The 18,480-nt window shown below is 35.9% G+C and overlaps 1 protein-coding gene across 7 annotated transcripts in view; it reads left to right on the top strand.

Moving 5' to 3' along the window:
- TCERG1 (transcription elongation regulator 1) overlaps positions 1-18,480 on the top strand; it is a 64,200-nt gene that overhangs the window by 23,297 nt on the left and 22,423 nt on the right. For 5 of the 7 annotated variants that reach the window (XR_008502788.2, XM_054489445.2, XM_054489447.2 and 2 more), the window contains 8 exons: positions 87-199; positions 937-1,025; positions 7,913-8,073; positions 9,269-9,325; positions 9,442-9,508; positions 10,562-10,612; positions 12,011-12,146; positions 12,956-13,045. Coding sequence is in view for 6 of the 7 variants with exons in the window: in XM_054489445.2 (XP_054345420.1) it covers positions 87-199; positions 937-1,025; positions 7,913-8,073; positions 9,269-9,325; positions 9,442-9,508; positions 10,562-10,612; positions 12,011-12,146; positions 12,956-13,045 (764 nt within the window). In the remaining variant the exon portion in view is untranslated. The remainder of the gene's footprint in view (positions 1-86; positions 200-936; positions 1,026-7,912; positions 8,074-9,268; positions 9,326-9,441; positions 9,509-10,561; positions 10,613-12,010; positions 12,147-12,955; positions 13,046-18,480) is intronic. The other 2 variants (XM_054489446.1, XM_054489448.2) reach the window with 1 other exon arrangement.

Below are 18,480 nucleotides of genomic sequence, written 5' to 3' on the forward strand. Positions count from 1 at the left end.
GGAATATCTTAATTGCTTATTCTCTGAAAGTTCTTAGAAAATTACATCAAAACCTTTGAGTGACATTATCTTAATTTTTTTAATAGAAAAGTTAGAAGAGAAGATTAAAGAGCCAATTAAAGAACCCTCTGAAGAGCCTCTGCCAATGGAGACGGAGGAGGAGGATCCTAAAGAAGAGCCTATAAAGGAGATAAAGGAGGTAAAGGGCCATAACCCGTTAACCTGGGAGCCACATTAATTGTTTCCTACAGCTTACTTGTATCTGAGTATCTATTGGATAGATTTAAAAATAATTGTTATAAATTTGATCTCTGAAATTTTAGGATTCTTGCAAGTTCTTAATTCAGTTTTTTCTTTGAAAGTGTCATTAAATTAGTTCTTGTACTAAACTGAGATCCATAGAAAGACAGGGCCTTGGACCAGAGCTTGGACCTGATCTCTAACCTTCTGACTTATAAACTGAGTGGTATTTGTTAAAATTATAAGTGTAATTTCTTACTTGGGGAATGTTAGATATATTTTATCTGTCCTTTCTGCTGTTGTATTCTTGCATAGCATGATCCATATATAGCACTAAGAGTTTTTTATTCAGTGAAGGATCAGTGATAGTCATGTTTCAGTAGTAGGAAAGCTAGCAGAAATAAGAAACAACCTTGAATGAAGAGGTATGTACTGTAGTTCTCCGTATCTGCTCCTAAGCACATGGTTAGTGAGTCTATAAGATAGGACAAGCTGCTGCTGCTGGGTTCTGCTATTGTGAAATTCAGCTCTTTCTGTGGGATGAGGATTTAGAACTTTCTTCCTACTCAGAGTCTTCTCTCATTCTAGCAGCAGATTTTGTGTTGATTGCACTTTGAGCTGTTTGCCTTCATGTTTTTGTGGAACATTCAGGTATTGTTAATGTGATACTAATTAGAGTAATATCATTTCTTGTAGGAGCCCAAAGAAGAGGAGATGACTGAAGAAGAAAAGGCTGCCCAGAAGGCAAAGCCAGTTGCTACTGCTCCTATTCCTGGTACTCCATGGTATGTATTTGGCTCAAGAAGTAATTTTTATTTATTTATTTATTTATTTTTATTTTTTTTGAGACAGAGTCTCACTCTGTCACCAGGGCTGGAGTGCAGTGGCACGATCTTGGCTCACTGCAACCTCCGCCTCCCTGGTTCAAGCGATTCTCCTGCCTCAGCTTCCCGAATAGCTGGGACTACAGGCACTCGCCACCACGCCCAGCTAATTTTTGTATTTTTAGTAGAGATGGGGTTTCACCATGTTGGCCAGGATGGTCTTGATCTCTTGACCTCGTGATCTGCCCGCCTCGGCCTCCCAAAGTGCTGGGATTACACGCGTGAGCCACCGCACCCGGCGTTAAGTAGTAATTTTTAAAAATCATACTTGATTGTTAGGTTTATTTTGTAGAAAGAAAAAGTACTTTAAAAAGTGTATGTCAATATGTTTTTATCTACTGAATATTTTGGCCTTTGTTTGTTGTATTTGAGTTATTCAAAACTGAAGTTCAATTACTACAAGTGTCTTCCTAGTACTACTGTCCATTAATGTGTATTCTTCATAATTATAGACATGACCACTGTGAGATCCTGAATCTACTTTTTGTTTAAAATATTTTAAATTTGTTTTTTCATGTTTACTCACTATGTGATTGCATTTATAGAATTGTGTAAAATTGTGTCTTTCAATCTAAGTATGGCATACCTCATTTTATAGTGCTCCACTATCTTGTGCTTCATAGATACTGTGTTTTTAAAAATTGAAAGTTTTGTGGCAACCCTGTATCTAACATGCCTTTTGGTTTCATTTTTTCAACAGCACGTGCTCATTTTGTGTCTCGGTGTTACATTTTGGTAATTCTTGGGATCTTTCAAACTTTTTCATTATTTTTATGTCTGTTACAGTGATCTGTGATCAGTGATCTTTTATGTTACTGTTGTAATTGTTTTGGGGTGCCACAAACCACACCCATGTAAGATGGTGAACCTAATTGATAAATGTGTGTGATCTAACTGTTCCACCGACCGGCTGTTCCCCATCTCTCTTCCTCTCCTCAGGTGTCCATTTTCCCTGAGACACAACAATATTGAAATTAGGCCAATTAGTAGCCCTATAATGCCCTCAAAGTGTTCAAGTGAAAGGAAGAGTCACATACCTCTCACTTTGTGTGTGTGTGTGTGTGTGTGTGTGTGTGTGTGTGTGTGTGTGTGTGTGTGTGTTTTGAGACAGAGTCTTGCCCTGTCGCCGAGGCTGGAGGGCAGTGGTGTGATCTTGGTTCACTGCAACTTCCGCCTCCTGAGTTCAAGCAATTCTCCTGTCTCAGCTTCCCAAATAGCTGGGATTATAGTTACACGCCACCACGCCTGGCTAATTTTTTGCATTTTTAGTAGAGATGGGGTTTCACCATATTAGCCAGGATGGTCTCGATCTCCTGACCTCGTGATCCGCCCACCTTGGCCTCCCAAAGTGCTGGGATTACAGGCATGAGCCACCATGCCCAGCTACATACCTCTCACTTTAAATCAAAAACTAAACATGATTAAGCTTAGTAAGGAAGGCATGTCAAAAGCCGAGATAGGCTGAAAGCTAGGCCTTTTGGGCTAAATAGCCAAGTTGTGAATGCAAAAGAAGGAAATGAAAAGTGCTATTCATGTGAACATAAGAATGATAAGAACCTTATTCCTGATAATGGAGAAAGTGACTGGTCTGGATAGATGATCAAACCAGCTACAACATTTCATTAAGCCAAAACCTAATCCACAAGAGATGCCCTACCTGCCCTCAGTTCTGTGAAGGCTGAGAGTGGTGAGAAAGCTGCAGAAGAAGAGTTGGAAGCTAGCAGAGGTTGGTTCATGAGATTTAAGTAAGAAGCCATCTCCATAACATAAGTGCAAGAGGAAGCAGCACGTGCTGATGGAGAAGCTGTAGCAAGTTATCCAAAGATCAAGTTAAGGTTATTGATGAGGGCAATTACACTAAACAAGAGATTTTCAGTGTAGACGAAACAGACTTCTATTGGGAGAACATGCCATCCCAGGACTTTGATAGCTAGAGAGAAGTCACCGCTTGGCTTCAAAGGATGGGCTGACTCTCACCATCTCTCTGGTGACTTTAAGTTGAAGCCACTGCTCATTTACCATTTTGAAAATCCTAGGGCCCTTGAGAATGATGTTAAATCTACTCCGCTTGTGCTTTATAAATGGAACAGCAGAGCCTGGATAACAGCATATCTGTTTATAGCATGGTTTACTGAGTTAAGCCCAGTGTTGAGACTTCCTGCTCAGAAAGAAGTTTGTTTTTTTCTCAAAATATTACTGTTCAATGACAAAGCACCTCTTCACCCAAGAGCTGTGATGGAAATGTACGAGGAGATGAATGGTGTTTTCATGCCTGCTAACAACATCCAATCTGCAGCCCATGGATCAAGGAGTCATTTTGACTTTCAAGTCTTATTACTGAAGAAATACATTTCATCAGGCTATAGCTGCCATAGATTGTGATTCCTCTGGTGGATCTGGGCAAAGTCAATACAACACCTCCTGTAAACAATTCACCATTGTAGATGCCATTAAGAACACTGGTGATTCATGGGAGGAGGTCCAGATATTAACATTAACAGGAGTTTGGAGGAAGTTGATACCAGCTCTCATGGATGATTTTGAGGAATTGAAGACTTCAGTGAAGGAAGTCACTGCAGATGTGGCGGAAATAGCAAGAGAACTAGTATTAGAAATGAGCCTGAAGATGAGCCAGAATTGCTGCAATTTTATGAGAAAACTGTAATGGGGTCAGGAGTTGCTTCTTATGTATGAGCAAAGAAAGTGAATTCTTGAGATCGAATCTACTGGTGAAGATGCCATGAACATTGTTGAAATAATAAGGGATTTAGAATATTACATAAACTTGGTGGATAAAGCAGCAGCAGGGCTTCCATTTTGATTGATGCCAAACTTAAAGGAAGCTCTACTGTGGGTAAAATGCTATCAAACAGCATTGCATACTACAGAGAAATCTTTTGTGAAAGGGGGAGTCAATTGATGTAGAAAACTTCATATTTGTCTTATTTTAAGAAATTGCCACAGCTACCCCAGTCATCAGCAACCACCAGCCTCATGAGTCTTCAGCCATCATGATTGAGGCAAGACCCTCCAACTGCAAAAACATTATGATGCCATGAAAGCTCAGATGATAGCATTTTTTTTAGCAATAAAGTATTTTTAAATTATAGTATGTACATTGGTTCTTTTGGACATAATGTTGCACACTAAATAGACTACAGCATGATGTAAATATAACTTTTGTATATGGTGGGATACAAAAATTTTGAGATTTACTTTATTGCAATATTTGCTGTATTTTGTTGGTCTGGAGCTGAACCCATAATATCCGAGGTACGCCTGTCTACTTCTTTTTTTCTCTTATCTTGTTTTTCCCTTTTCTTCCTTTTTCCACATCTGTGCTTCCTTTCTTGTTCCTGCTCCAACTTATTTAATCTATATCCAATCCACACATTGCAATGATTTGGCTTGTTTCTGAAGTCTTGTAATCTATAGGTTCCCTTCTAACTTCTTTTCCTTGTTTTTGTTATTGAAGAAATAAATGTTTTTCCTATAGTGTTCCCAAGTCTGGATTTGTCCCCATGGTACTGTCTAATAGGGTCCTCCATTCCTGAATTTCCTGCAGACAGGCAAGCAGGTCTAGAAGTGTGATCAGATTCGGATTTAATCTTTTTGGCAAGCCTAGTTCATAAGTGATTATTATTATTGCGTAGATCAGATGTTTTCAACTAGGAGTAATTTTACCCCTAGTGGACGTTTGGCAATGCCTGGAGACATTTTTGGTTGTCAAAACTTGGAGGGTGTTAGTGACATCTAGCAGATAGATGCCAGGGATGCTCTAAACATCCTGTTATGCACGGGACTGCTACCAACAAGAATTACTTACCTAGCCCAATATGTCAGCAGTGTAAGATTGAAAAACTCTGGCCAAGATAGATTAAATCATTAACCCATTTATGCCGAAGGTTGCAAATTTTTTTTTGTGGAAAATCAGACCTTGGCAATGACCTTGAGCAGTAGGATATAAATCCCACAAGCTTAGCGTTCCAATAATGGAACACTAGGCATAACTACGTTAAGGGTTGAAAGTAGTGGTAATGTATTTTTTTTATTCCCTTTTCATTTATTAACTGGGATGCTTATAGAGAGATACTTCCCCTTATCACCCTTGGTCACTTAGAGGTACAAATTGTATAGGAAGGGAAGGGCTTAGCAGCTTTCAGAATAATGAGTTGGTTTGAGTATTATTAATTCATAGATTTAAATATATTTTCTATGTTTTTAATCTATCGCAGTTTTTATCCTTATTGATGTTTAAAATTGTCTCATCTTTGGTCAGGAGAAGCCTCTTGTGCTAACTTTTTAGGGTTTTTTTGGTTACAATCCTCTGTAGCTTCCCTGCTTTCTGCTGTGACAAGATGTTCTAGGCTTATCTTGTATATTTCCTGTCTCAGACCTAGACTCAGCCATTTCTACAGGGGGCCCTTGGCATTTTTGTGGGAAGTGGATAGTTTGCAGCTGAATTACTCATTATTTTTAGACTTCTTTGGCAGACTCAGCTGGAAGATACACACATTCAAAGATACAGCATGAGTTGATACCATTACTTGCCATTTAGATCTACCTGAAGATTTTTATTGAACCTCATCATCTATCTTCAGTATCTCATTTCTTGCTGAAAATACTGTTTCTCAATGATAGTGACCTAATTACTCATTTGCTTTTCTCAGACATGTCACTGAGTAACAATACCAAAACTATCACTAACAATATAATTACTGAAGATAGTTTTTGTTGTTGCTGTAGGAATGTATAATCAAATTACTGTGTTTTAAAGGCACTTGAAATAGTTGTTTTCTGTATAATTTCTATATAATTATTCCACTGACTGTTACACAGGCTCATTTAAAAAAATAATTATGGAAAATATTTACTTGGTTTCAAAGTTATAAAAACAGTCTGTATTCCAAGAATATATTCCTGGGTTGTGGTTTCTCTGTTTGAGTATTGTACATGAAAAGTTAGTAACCAACTCCAAACCCCCTCAATTTGGAGTTTCATGGTCCTCATTAATTTTCAGACTTGGGGGTCCGTCCCCACCTCCTCTGTTCTTCAGATGAGATAGTTAATTATTGATTTTTTATTTTTAATTTTTTAAGTGACAGGGTCTTGCTCTGTCACCCAGGCTGGAGTACAGTGGCATGATCATAGCTCACTGCCCCAGCCTCCTGCCTCCTGGGTAGGTGGGACTACAGGTGCATGACATCACGCCTGGATAATTTAAAATTTTTTATCTTTTGTAGAGATGGAGGGTCTCACTTTGTTGCCCAGGCAGGTTTCAAACTGCTGGCTTCAAGTGATTCTCTCACCTCAGCATCTCAAAGTGCAGGCGCGAGAAGTATGGGCGTGAGCCACCATGCCCAGCTGATCCATCTTCTAATTCACTGATTGTTTCCTGGCGTCTCCATTCTGTCTTGAGCCAATCCAGTGAAATTTAATTTCAGTTATTTTTAATTTCTAAATTTTGCTTTTGGTTGTTTTTTTGTAGTTTATATTTCATTATTGAACTCTTTTCATTTATTTTAAGTGTGTTTTTCTTTATCTCAGGGAGGTATAGTTATTGTTGCTTTAAAGTTTTTTACTATCTTAACATAGGAGGCTTAGTCTGATCATTTCAACTTGTAAGTTACCTTGGACTTGACAACTGTTGATTAATTTGATAATCAGGTCATATAGACATAGTTTCTATTGGGGTTTTAGCTGCCATGCTACTGCAGCCATGCCACTTTGCAACCAGGGATCACCCTCAGGGCAGAGCTACGAGGTGGGTGAAATGGGAGATTTACTCCCTTGCAGTTGTTTCTCTAAATTTTGGCTCTCCTCCATATTGCTTTCTGTTTATTCATTAAGACTATACTCTACAGAGTCTGAATGTAGTTGTGGGTTTTTTTTTCCTTTGAGTTTTCTAAGTGTAATTAACAGGACCAGTGGGTTGTAGTGGGCTGCAGTGTACGATGCCCTAGTGCAATTGGTACTTTACTTTTTTTTTTTTTTTTTTTTTTTTTTTTTTTGAGACTGGGTCTAACTTTATTGCTCAGGCTGGAGTGCAGTGGTGCGATCACAGCTTACTGCAGCCTTGACCTCCCGGGCTCAGGTGATCCTCCCACCTCAGCCCTGAGTAGCTGGGTCTACAAGCTCGTGCAACCACATCCTGCTAATTTTTTTAATTAATATTTTTTGTAGAGATGGCATTTCACCATGTTGCCCAGGCTGGTCTCAAACTCTTGAGCTCAAGTGATCCTCCTGCTTTGGCCTCCCAAAGTGTTAGAATTACAGGCCTGAGCCACCGTGCTGGGCCTTCCCTGTACTTTTTATTTTAGATATAATTAGATCTTAAAGTCTTCAGAGAAGGTTGCATTTGAGTATGTAGTTTTGGTTTGTTAAGAAATATTAAGAACTATAGTAGCTAGGAAGCTGTGTCTGTTCTTTAGCTTTAGAACTGCTTAATAGCATTATTGTTGCCGTTAAACTCATTTTTTCTGATAGTTTAAAATTTAGTACTCTCAAGTTTAGTGTGCCAAACCAAATTCCTAAGCATTTTAATCTCTGATCACAAATTGCTTTGCATTTCTTGGTTTTCTCGGTTAATATGTTGATCTGTTATTTTTGCTTGAGTCATTCAGTTATCTTGTAAAAACCATGTTTGGTTCTCTGTCAGTAACTATTGGTAGTAAGAACATGTCGTTCTTCAGTACCCTCATCTCCCTACTTCTAACAGGCTGAAAGAAGTTCTAGCTGTAAAATATGTTCTGTAACATAAGAGAATGATATTTTGCATCAATTCTTAGGTGTGTCGTTTGGACCGGTGATGAGCGGGTCTTCTTTTATAATCCCACCACTCGTCTTTCTATGTGGGACCGACCTGATGATCTGATTGGCAGGGCAGATGTTGACAAAATTATTCAGGAGCCCCCTCATAAAAAAGGAATGGAAGAATTGAAGAAACTAAGTAAGTTTTAAATTAGGAATTTATCCACTGATTTTAACATTCTTTTCATATTTTGATAGAAAATGTGGAGGGCATTTAGAAACCCTTTATTTTTCAAAGAATATAAGAAGCATTAGAAAAAAATAGCCTGCTATCCTAGTTTGAATGAAATAATAGAGCTTAAAAATATGGAGAGAATTTGGATAAGATTGTGCTTTGTAAAATATGTGTGTCTTTATTGTCCTACTCAAGATTTTCAGTTAGTCCAAGATATGGTTGGTAGTGTTGCTGCTTGCTTAGTGCTTATCAATACTACTAAAATGCTCCTCAGTGGACCTTTTAGCACCTTTTGTGACTAGTAATATATTTCTTGAAATAATACAGTACAAAGTTTTTAAAAATACAAAATCTCAATCTTTTGAATTAGATGGTGAGCCCCTTATATTCCTGAGACTAGACACCTAAACCTTACCAAGAGATTATCTTTTAATCTACCTCATATTCAGAGGGCATACTAATATATTGAGTACAGATATTTGTACGTAATTTTGTTGTGTATTTCTTATTGGTAATTTGCCCGTGTATTGCTATGATTGTGTTTTTATAGAACTGTGGCCTGCAAGTGGTATAGAAGCAAGATAAATGAATTATTTAATGCTTCTACTGAAATAAATCCTAGTGTGTATCATTTATAGTCATTGAGACATTTTCATGCATTATATATATGCTGAATTATAAGTAATTTCTGAATCAGTGCAACTTTGCCTATCTAGTGCTGAAGGTACTAGGCCCACCTTCCGCAATACTTGTTTTATAGGTATGATAATAATACTTTATAACTATGGTATTGAATGATGTCTAAACAATATGTGATTTTCTTTTGTTTTTCGTGAATTTGTTTTTACATATTTGATTCATTCATTTGATAAATACATTAACATGCATCGTTAAAAGGTACTGTAAATCCTGAATCAAGAAAGCTTTATTTTATATATTTGTAAATTTAAGGTTTGGGCAAGAAACATTTCAAAATGAATTAAATTTAATGTAAAGGGTGGGTAAATAGAAGAAGTATAGAATTATGCTTTGTTTAATGTTTTATAAAGGGATGAATATTAAGAGGTGAATATGTTATGTAAACAGTAATTTTTAAAAAGAAAAGTTTGTGAAATATATGCAAATGACTTTGTAACAATATTTGAAATGTTTTTGCCAGGGCACCCAACTCCGACAATGCTGTCGATCCAAAAGTGGCAATTCTCTATGAGTGCAAGTGAGTGAACTAACCATAAATTGCAGCAGCTTTTTAATACTATTAAAGCAAGTGTTCTGGTAGTGATTAGCAGAAGGATTCATGCCTAAATATTTTAATTAAATTTTGTCTTATAGTTAAAGAGGAACAAGAATTAATGGAAGAAATTAATGAAGATGAGCCTGTTAAAGCAAAAAAACGGAAGTAAGTAATACATACAATTTGATTGAGGTAGATTATATCTTTTAAAAGTTGATTTGGTAATAATTTGTGATTGGAAGGGACAGGTAATGTGAATGTTGTTAGGAGACATGATTGCTCTCTTAGGCCTGATAGTAAATAGCTTTGTTTTTCATTGTAGAAAATGTGTCCCTTCTTTTGCTAGATTTGTAGAAGATTTGGGTATTCATACATGTATTATGAAGCCAAATGATAGTTTTGGAATTAATTCTTTTTGGAAATTTATTAGGTCTCAATTTTATAAAAAGTTAGTTTCCTCCCTCATTTAGACCCCAATAGATACCATTCCAGAGATCTCATAAAAACAGACACAGACTTCTCCCTCTTTATATGGTTATCTTACGACTTATCTAGTCCTTGAGTCTGGTCATTACTCCTTGGTGAGGAGAGAACCCATAAGCTTAGGAAGTGCTCTGCGAGAAAGAGACTGCTAAGAAGTAGAGGCATTAGCTTGGCCAGTGCTCTAGAGTTGGGTAAAATGTAAATGTTATGGCGGGGGGAAGGATGGGGTAGAGGGTATGCATGTATGGGGAATGGGACCATTATTTAGCAGCAAAAAGGAAAGTTTGAAGACATTAACAGGAACTGGTTAATCGTAGTCCTTATCTGAAAAGGACAGATTGAATGCAGCCAACTTATGGCAAAGAAATCAGTAGGACAACCCCTATAAAGGGTAGTTCTTTTAAAAAAAATTTCTTTATTGGCAACAACATAAAAGATATGAAAGAATCACTCATAATTTATCAGCGTAACATAGCTATTCTCATTTTTGCAATTGACTTTTTAGTTCTTGACCAAATGTAATTTTTATTAGTTGTGATTAACTGATTTTGTGCTTTTTTTTTAAAAAAAAAAACCTAGAATAAGACATTTGTTTTGTTAATTATTATAAATGACTGTATTCATTCTGTTTATGTACCGTAATTTTGGATGTTCCTACGATGTTAAACTTTTAGGTTGTTTTTAATTGTTTGTTCTTATAGACAACTCTGTAAGGTTTTTAACTGCTTTTATCAGGAGAATGTCAAAGAAGTCCTTTATGTGGATTGCCCGAGCTTCTCTATTTAGGTACAAAGCTAAAAGCCTATTTTTCCTGGCTTAGTTTTTCTTTTATTTCCTTTATTGAGATAGATAGTGATAGTTTGTATTGTGACATTTTCATTTAGTATAGTTCTATAAAGGTTATTTGTTTTCATTAGTTATTTCTTGGATGTCTTTTAACTCTTTAACTATTTAAATAGTTTTAAAATTATTATTATAAGAGGGTATATTGTTTGGCAAATTGCTTTTACCTGTTTGTTTTGTGCATATCTTAGGTCACAGACTATCTCGCTAAGTTCCTGCAGGTCACGGACTATGTCTTCTATTTCTTTTGATTCATTGCCTAAGTTGCTAAGTACCTCTCACTTGCATTTGTGGGTTAGCCTTAGTTCCATTTGAATCTCTGGGGCTACCTACAGTTTCCTGTATAGCATGCTTTTGAATTTCCACATGTTCTGTTTTCCTAATTCCCTTAAGTTTGTATAGTGAATAAGAGCCAATTTTTAAAATATACTTAGCAGATCATATTTAAGAAGGAAGATCTGCTGAAACACACCCCAGATATTATTGAATTACATACTTTTTTGGATTATTTACATGAATGGGCCTTTCTCATAGTGCATATATTTGAGAGGTGCTGTGATTCCATGTTCACAATTTCACTTGAGTACCACACAGAAACAGGGTTGCCCTTACCCCTGAGGTGCATTTTTGGAGGAACAAGAAGTAGTTTAGTCATTGATGAACAGTTCTAATTCCACCTAACTACTCCTGGGCCCATGTTGCTCTCTGGGACCTGTCCTTCAACTTAAATCTCAACTTATCACCCAGAAAGTGAGTAATAAAAAGTCAGGTAGGTAAGGTATATATCTTACATATTCACTTGGCCAAGATTGCAGATATTTTAGTTTTATTTTTAAAATAAATGTTTGAGATTACTAAAACATAATGCCACTTAATACCAATTTTTATTAGATTTTACAAAATATTTTATGTGTTTATAATGTAAAACATTTTGGAAAATACTGTTTTTTTCTATATTTCAAGAACTAAAAAAAATTATATTCTGTGCTGTTTGATTCTGACACATAGAGGTTTACTGCAGTGTTAAACTTTTTTTTTTTTTAAAGTAAGGTTGCTCCCTTTTTATGTTATTAACCAGTGTGAGGGAGAGACAGCATATTAAAGGTGTATTTTTTTCCTAATAATGTAGCCATTGTAAATCATTAGAAGCCCATTTTAATTTTGTTATTATGAAAGTTATTTATCCCTTAGAGTTCATTTGAAACCCTCAATATAATTTGTTTTTGCCAAAAATATGCTGCTCAGTAGTGAGTCTTGAAAATTCCTTTGATTTTAAGATTTCTAATAAGATCTGAGAATTAATATTTTGTCAGTTGATGTCTTATATTTTATTTTTTATAGGAGAGATGATAATAAAGACATTGACTCAGAGAAAGAAGCTGCCATGGAAGCTGAAATTAAAGCTGCCCGAGAAAGGGCCATTGTCCCTCTGGAGGCTCGAATGAAGCAGTTCAAGGACATGCTGCTAGAGAGAGGGGTCAGAAAACAATCTTTGGGGGAGATATTTCTGTTTTGTATAAGTAATATAAATATGTCTTGCTAAAAGGTCAAATCTAAGGTTAGTGCTCATGTTATGGGGGGGATAAGGGGATTTTTAAAATTACTGTACATTTTTTGCAACAGCCTTTTTCTTGGCTAATCTTATCATATTTAACTAAATGCCACTTTACTGTCCTTTTAAGTACAAATAACACTTAACATTTATTGGGTCATTAAATTGTGGTGAGTAAATATAAGACGAGTATTAACATTACAGAATGGCGGACTGCTTGGGATAGGTAAGGTATATATGATTATTCTTCCTTTAATATCTTGAGAATGGCTTTTGTTAAAGGAGAACTGATACTTTGTGATATTATTTGCAATTTAATTGAGAAGGGATTTCAACTATTTGGTTATATTCACAGATTCATTTGAATAAGTAAAATTGTTCAATTTTAAATCACAACATTGTTCACAAGATTGGAGCAAGCATGAGAAATCAAAATATAAATCTTCAAGGCTTTTTCTGATGTACTGATTTTTAAAATGTCACACAGTAGTGGTTATTTTAATGAGTAATTAAGTGTGTGTTATTTCTATATAATATAGGAATGTTCAGAGCCAATTAGTGTGGAAATTTGCTATTGCTAGCCTCCCACTGCTTGTCATTTATTAGTGATGGAAACTTCAGTATGGTTTTATGTCTCCTTTATAAACAGATATCCTGTAGATTTCAAGCAAAATTATGACCTTTATATTTTTAGAGCAGACTTAATTATGAGGCAATACATTTTTATTTTAAAGGTGTCTGCTTTTTCAACATGGGAGAAGGAGTTGCACAAGATAGTTTTTGATCCCCGGTACTTACTTCTCAATCCTAAAGAGAGAAAACAGGTAAAAGGAAAATGGCATTAACTAAGAATGTATATCTCTTGCCAACATAGTTTTTAAATTATAAGGAATAAAGTACCATCCCTTTTTTTTCTGATACAGCATTTCAAAAATATAGTCTTGCATCTTAGAACATACTATATGTCTATGTGTGGACATTTCTACTTCAAAATTCTTGGATATTTTTGCCCTTATGAGCATGACTGTTGTCTTGTAAACATTTTGTCCTTATGCCTCATATACCTAGGTTATGTGTAGTATGGTTTTAAAATTGATTTCAAATGCATTTACTAATTTGCTTGTTTGGGCCAATGATGCAAATTTAGAGTAGAAAAATAGCAAAATACAGATGAGTAAAAAGGAGAAAAAAGCCACTGTAATCCCAACCAATAGATATGACTACCGTTGAACACTGGTTTATTATTGAATACTGAACAGCCTTCTTGACCATTGTGTGTCAGTATGTACATATATATGTGTGTGTGTGTCCTGTAGATAGTACTTGAACATAGGTTTATGTCTTATACAACTACACATACAAAGTTCACATCTAAGTAGCATCTGTTAAAATATCTGTTTCCATCAGAAACTCAGAAAAACAGTGGATACTTCAGGGTCCCTGTTGAATTAGTGTTGCTTTTTATTCCCATGATGATTCAGTGACACGTATCATTTCGTGATTGCCTCTTCTAAAGCATTGCACACTTCCAACTTACTTAATTTCTGAATTATCTGAACTATCCTGACACTGATCTCCATAAAATGGTGAGTATGTGGAACCACTTGCTATAGTGCTGTTAAGCTGTAAGATTTCATTTGGTAACAGTAGTGCCCATCTTTGATATTTTTAATGTAACAATTGAAATAATTCTCCACATGGTGTATACCATTATGCATGTAGGTCTAATCATGGACTTGAATGAAGGGAGAAAATTTACAATGTGCCAGATATGTATTTTAGTACTTGGAATAGAAAGACATAACTTCCTTAATGTATTTGCATCTTCATTTTAAGCTTTGTATCTTTTTTAAAAAACAAAAAAACTCTGTGTGAGTTTTTTATTCTCATTTCAGTTTATGGCTCTATCAAAATTTATAAATTAGCCTTGATTCCTTACTTTTCCCACTGCCCCTTTACAGTCTTATCAGCAAATCTATAATCTACCTTCAAAAAATTTTCAAAATCTCACCTTTTATTAATCATTTCCCCCATTAACACCCTAATCCAAGCCACCATAAACAGCCCTTATCATCTGTGTAGCCTATTGTTGATCTTCATTCCATCTGTTCTTGTTCCTCTTTAGTCAAGTTCTTTTTCCACGCAGCAGCCAGACTAATTTTAAAGTTTAAGTGATAGTAAATTAAGTCACTGTTCCCTTGCTTAAAACTGTTTAGTGCTTCCCATTTCATTGAGGATAAAATTGAAGCTCTTTTCATGGTCTCTAATATTCTACATAGACTTATCCCTGTATACCTCTTGATGGTCTTTTTTAATGTTTGTTGATTACAGCCACACTGGCCCTGATATTACTTGAACAAGCCAGTCATTCTGGTGTTTGCTATTCCTTCTGCCTGGACTGTTTTTCCTCCAGGTGTTAGTACAGCCAGCTTCATTTCATTAAGGTACTTGTCCCAGTGCCTTCTAATCAATCTAAGTATTGTCTCTTTGCCTTTTCTAATTTCTTTATGGTGCTCATGGCTCTAATTATATAAAATTATGTTTTTATTATCTGTCTCCTCCTCCTGCAAAATATAAATTGTATGAGGATAGAAACTTTGTCTTCATTGCTTTATTTACAGTGCCTGGAACATTGCCTAATCTAAATATCTCTGAAGGCTTTAAAACTTTCATGACATATTCCTCCTGGTACTGAGTGCTATAGTGAAATTATAAGTAACATATTGAGAACTATAGTTCTTTCCCAATTTTTGAAGCATTCTATAAGCTGATGGTGGTATCTCCTTAATAGAATTACGTTTGAAAAGAGAAAATATTATTCTAGTGTTCTGTTTTCAATAAAATCTCTAGTTAAAAGTTCTCTTGCCATTTATTTATTTATTTATTTAATGCATTTATTTATTTAGAGATGGAGTCTTGCTCTGTTGCCCAGGCTGGAGTGCAGTGGCGCCATCTCATCTTACTGCAACCTCTGCCTCTTGGGGTTCAAGTGATCCTCCTACCTTAGCCTCCCAAGTAGCTGGGATTACAAACGTGCACCACCATGCCCGGCTAATTTTTGGATCTTTAGTAGAGACAGAGTTTCACCATGTTGGCCAGGCTGGTCTTGAACACCGGACCTCAAGTAATCCGCCTGCCTTGGCCTCACAAAGTGCTGGGATTACAGGCGTGAGCCACCACACCCGGCCTTTCATGGCTTTTAAATAGAATTCTTCTCTCAACAATCAGAGTGTACGAACTGAGAAGAAGTAGTAGTTAACATTTGGCATTTAAAAATAAACACGTTTTTTGAATGCTTGGTTTTATTATTTGCATAGGAGTATAAAATGAACAACCAGAAAGGTGCTAGGTTGCACATTACACATTTGCACTTTGTAATTTCATATTTGCAGTTTGTGCTTTGATTTAGAAAACACTAATAACTTCATTGGAAATGCCTTGTAATATAAAATTATATTTCAGTTGTCCTTTTCTAGTTATTTGTAGATTTATGTACATTCTGTATCATTATAAAAGATGTATTTTATATAATTGTAACCATAAATTTTAACTTAGAATTTTCTTTTGATAAAGGTTACTTAAGGGGTCTGAAATGTTTTTGTTTTATTTGTTATGACAAATTTTAATTGAGTAACATTTTCCACAAAAACTAGACCATTTGCATAAAGGATGCTACTAGGTTCTGACATAGATAGTAGTTATGCTAATAACACTTTAAAATAAGTTCTCTCTTATCTTATTTCAAAATAAACATTTTAAAAGCTTTTCCTCTAAGAACTGGAAGAAGACAAGGATACCCACTTTCACCACTCTTACTCAACATAGTGCTGGAAGTCTTAGCCAGAGCAATTAGGCAAGAGAAAGAAATAGAGGGTATCCAAATTGGAAAGGAAGAAGTCAACTTGTTTCTTTTTCCAGATGACAGGATCTTACATACGGAAAAACCTAAAGACGCTACTAAAAATCTCTTAGAACTGATAAATTCAGGCTGGGCATGGTGGCTTATGCCTGTAATCCCAGCACTTTATGAGGCCAAGGTAGGCGGATTACATGAGGTCAGGAGTTCGAGACCAGCCTGGCCAACATGGCGAAACCTCATCTCTACTAAAAATACAAAAATTAGCCAGGCGTAGTGGTGCATGACTTCATCCCAGCTACTTAGGTGGCTGAGGCACAAGAATTGCTTGAATCCAGGAAGTGGAGGTTGCAGTGAACCGAGATTGTGCCATTGCACTGCACCCTGGGTGACAGCAAGACTCTGTCTCAAAAAAAAAAAAAAAAAAAAAAGAAATGCTAAACTGATTCAGGAAAATTACAGGATATTAAATATCCAAAACAATAGTGTTTCTGTACACAGTGAACTAGCTGAAAAAGAAATCAAGAAAGCAATCCCGTTTACAATAGTGCCAAATAAATAACTAAGAATAAATTTAACCAAACAAGTGAAAGACCCCCATAAGGAAAACTATAAGACACTGATGAAAGAAACTGAACAGGATACAAAGGGAAAGACATCCCAAGCTCATGGATCAGAATAATTAATATTGTTAAAGTGGCAGTACTCTCCAAACCAATCTACAGATTCAGTGCAATCTCTATCAAAATACGAGTGACATTCAAAACAGAATGTCAATGGAAGAAAAAAATCTGGCTTGGCAAGGTGGTTCACACCTGTAATCCCACCACTTTAGAAAACCAAGGCAGGAGATAACTTGAGGCCAGGAGTTTGAGACTGTCATAGCGAGATCTCTCTACAAAAAAATACAAGAACTAGCCAGGTGTGGTGTCGTGCACCTGTAGTCCAAGCTACTTGGGAGACTAAGGTGTGAGGATCACTTGATCCAGGAGTTTGAGGTTACAGTGAGCTATGACTGCTACTGCACTCCAGCCCGGGCAACAGAACAAGACCCTGTTTAAAAAAAAAAAAAATCCTAAAATTTTTGTGAAACCAAAAAAGACTTAAAATAGCCAAAGCAATCCTAAGCAAAAAGAACAAAGCTGGAGGTATCGTAGTACCAGACATCAAAATATACTAGAAAGCTGTAGTAACTAAAACAGTATGGTGCTGGCATAAAAACAGACACATAGACCAAAGGAACAGAATAGGGAACTCAGAAATTAATCCATTTATCTATAGCCAACTTATTTTGACAAAGGTGCCAAGAACACTCACTGTGGAAAGAACAGTCTCTTCAATAAATGATGCTGGGAAAACTGGAAATCTATATGCAGAAGAAATGAAATTAGAACCCCACCTCTTACCCTATCTGAAAATCAACTCAAAGTAGATCAAAGACCTAAATGTATGACCTGAAATGATAAAACTACTAGAAAAAAACCATAGAGGAAATAATTCCAGACATTGACTGGGAAAAGATTTTACAAATAAGACCTCAAAGCACAAGCAAGAATAAACAAATGGGGTTATATCAAATTAAAACAATTCTCCATAGCAAGGGAAACAACAGTGAAGACATCTTACAGAATAGGAGAAAATATTTGCTAACAACTTATTTGACAGGGAATTAAATGTCCAAAATGTACAAGGAACTCAGTCATCTCAACAGAAAAAAACAAATCTTACTAACAAATGGGCAGACGATCTGAACAGACATTTCTCAAAACATACAAATGGCCAATAAATATATGAAAAAATGCTCAGCATCACTAATTATCGGGGAAATGCAAATCAAAACAGCAGTGAGATGTCTCACTCCAGTTAGGATGACTTACATAAAAGAGGAAGAAATAATGAATACTGGCAAGGATACTCAGAAAAGGGAACTCTTTATATACTGTTGGTTAGAATTTAAACTAGTATATCCACTATGGAAAACAGTATGGAGATTCCTCGAAAAATTACAAACAGAACAACGATATGATCCAGCAATCCCCCTACCAGGTATGTATTGAAAGGAAAGGAAATCATTGTATTGAAGAGATATCTGTACCCTAATGTTTACTGTAGCACTGTTCACAGTAACCAAGATACAGAATCAACCTAGGTGTCCAACAACAGATGACTGGATAAAGAAAATGTGGTCAGCCATAAAAAAGAATGAAATCCTGTCATTTGCAGCAACATCGATGGAACTGGAAGTCATGTTAAGTGAAATAAGCCAAGAACAGAAAGATAAACATCTTATGTTTTCACACGTGTGGAAGCAAAAGAAAGTTGATGTCATAGAAGTAAAAAGTAGAACAGAGGCTACTGGAGGCTGAGAGGGGTAGGGAGAACTCGGGAGGATAAGAAGAGATT

Source organism: Pongo pygmaeus, chromosome 4, assembly GCF_028885625.2.
Source record: "Pongo pygmaeus isolate AG05252 chromosome 4, NHGRI_mPonPyg2-v2.0_pri, whole genome shotgun sequence".
Taxonomy (NCBI): Eukaryota; Metazoa; Chordata; class Mammalia; order Primates; family Hominidae; genus Pongo; species Pongo pygmaeus.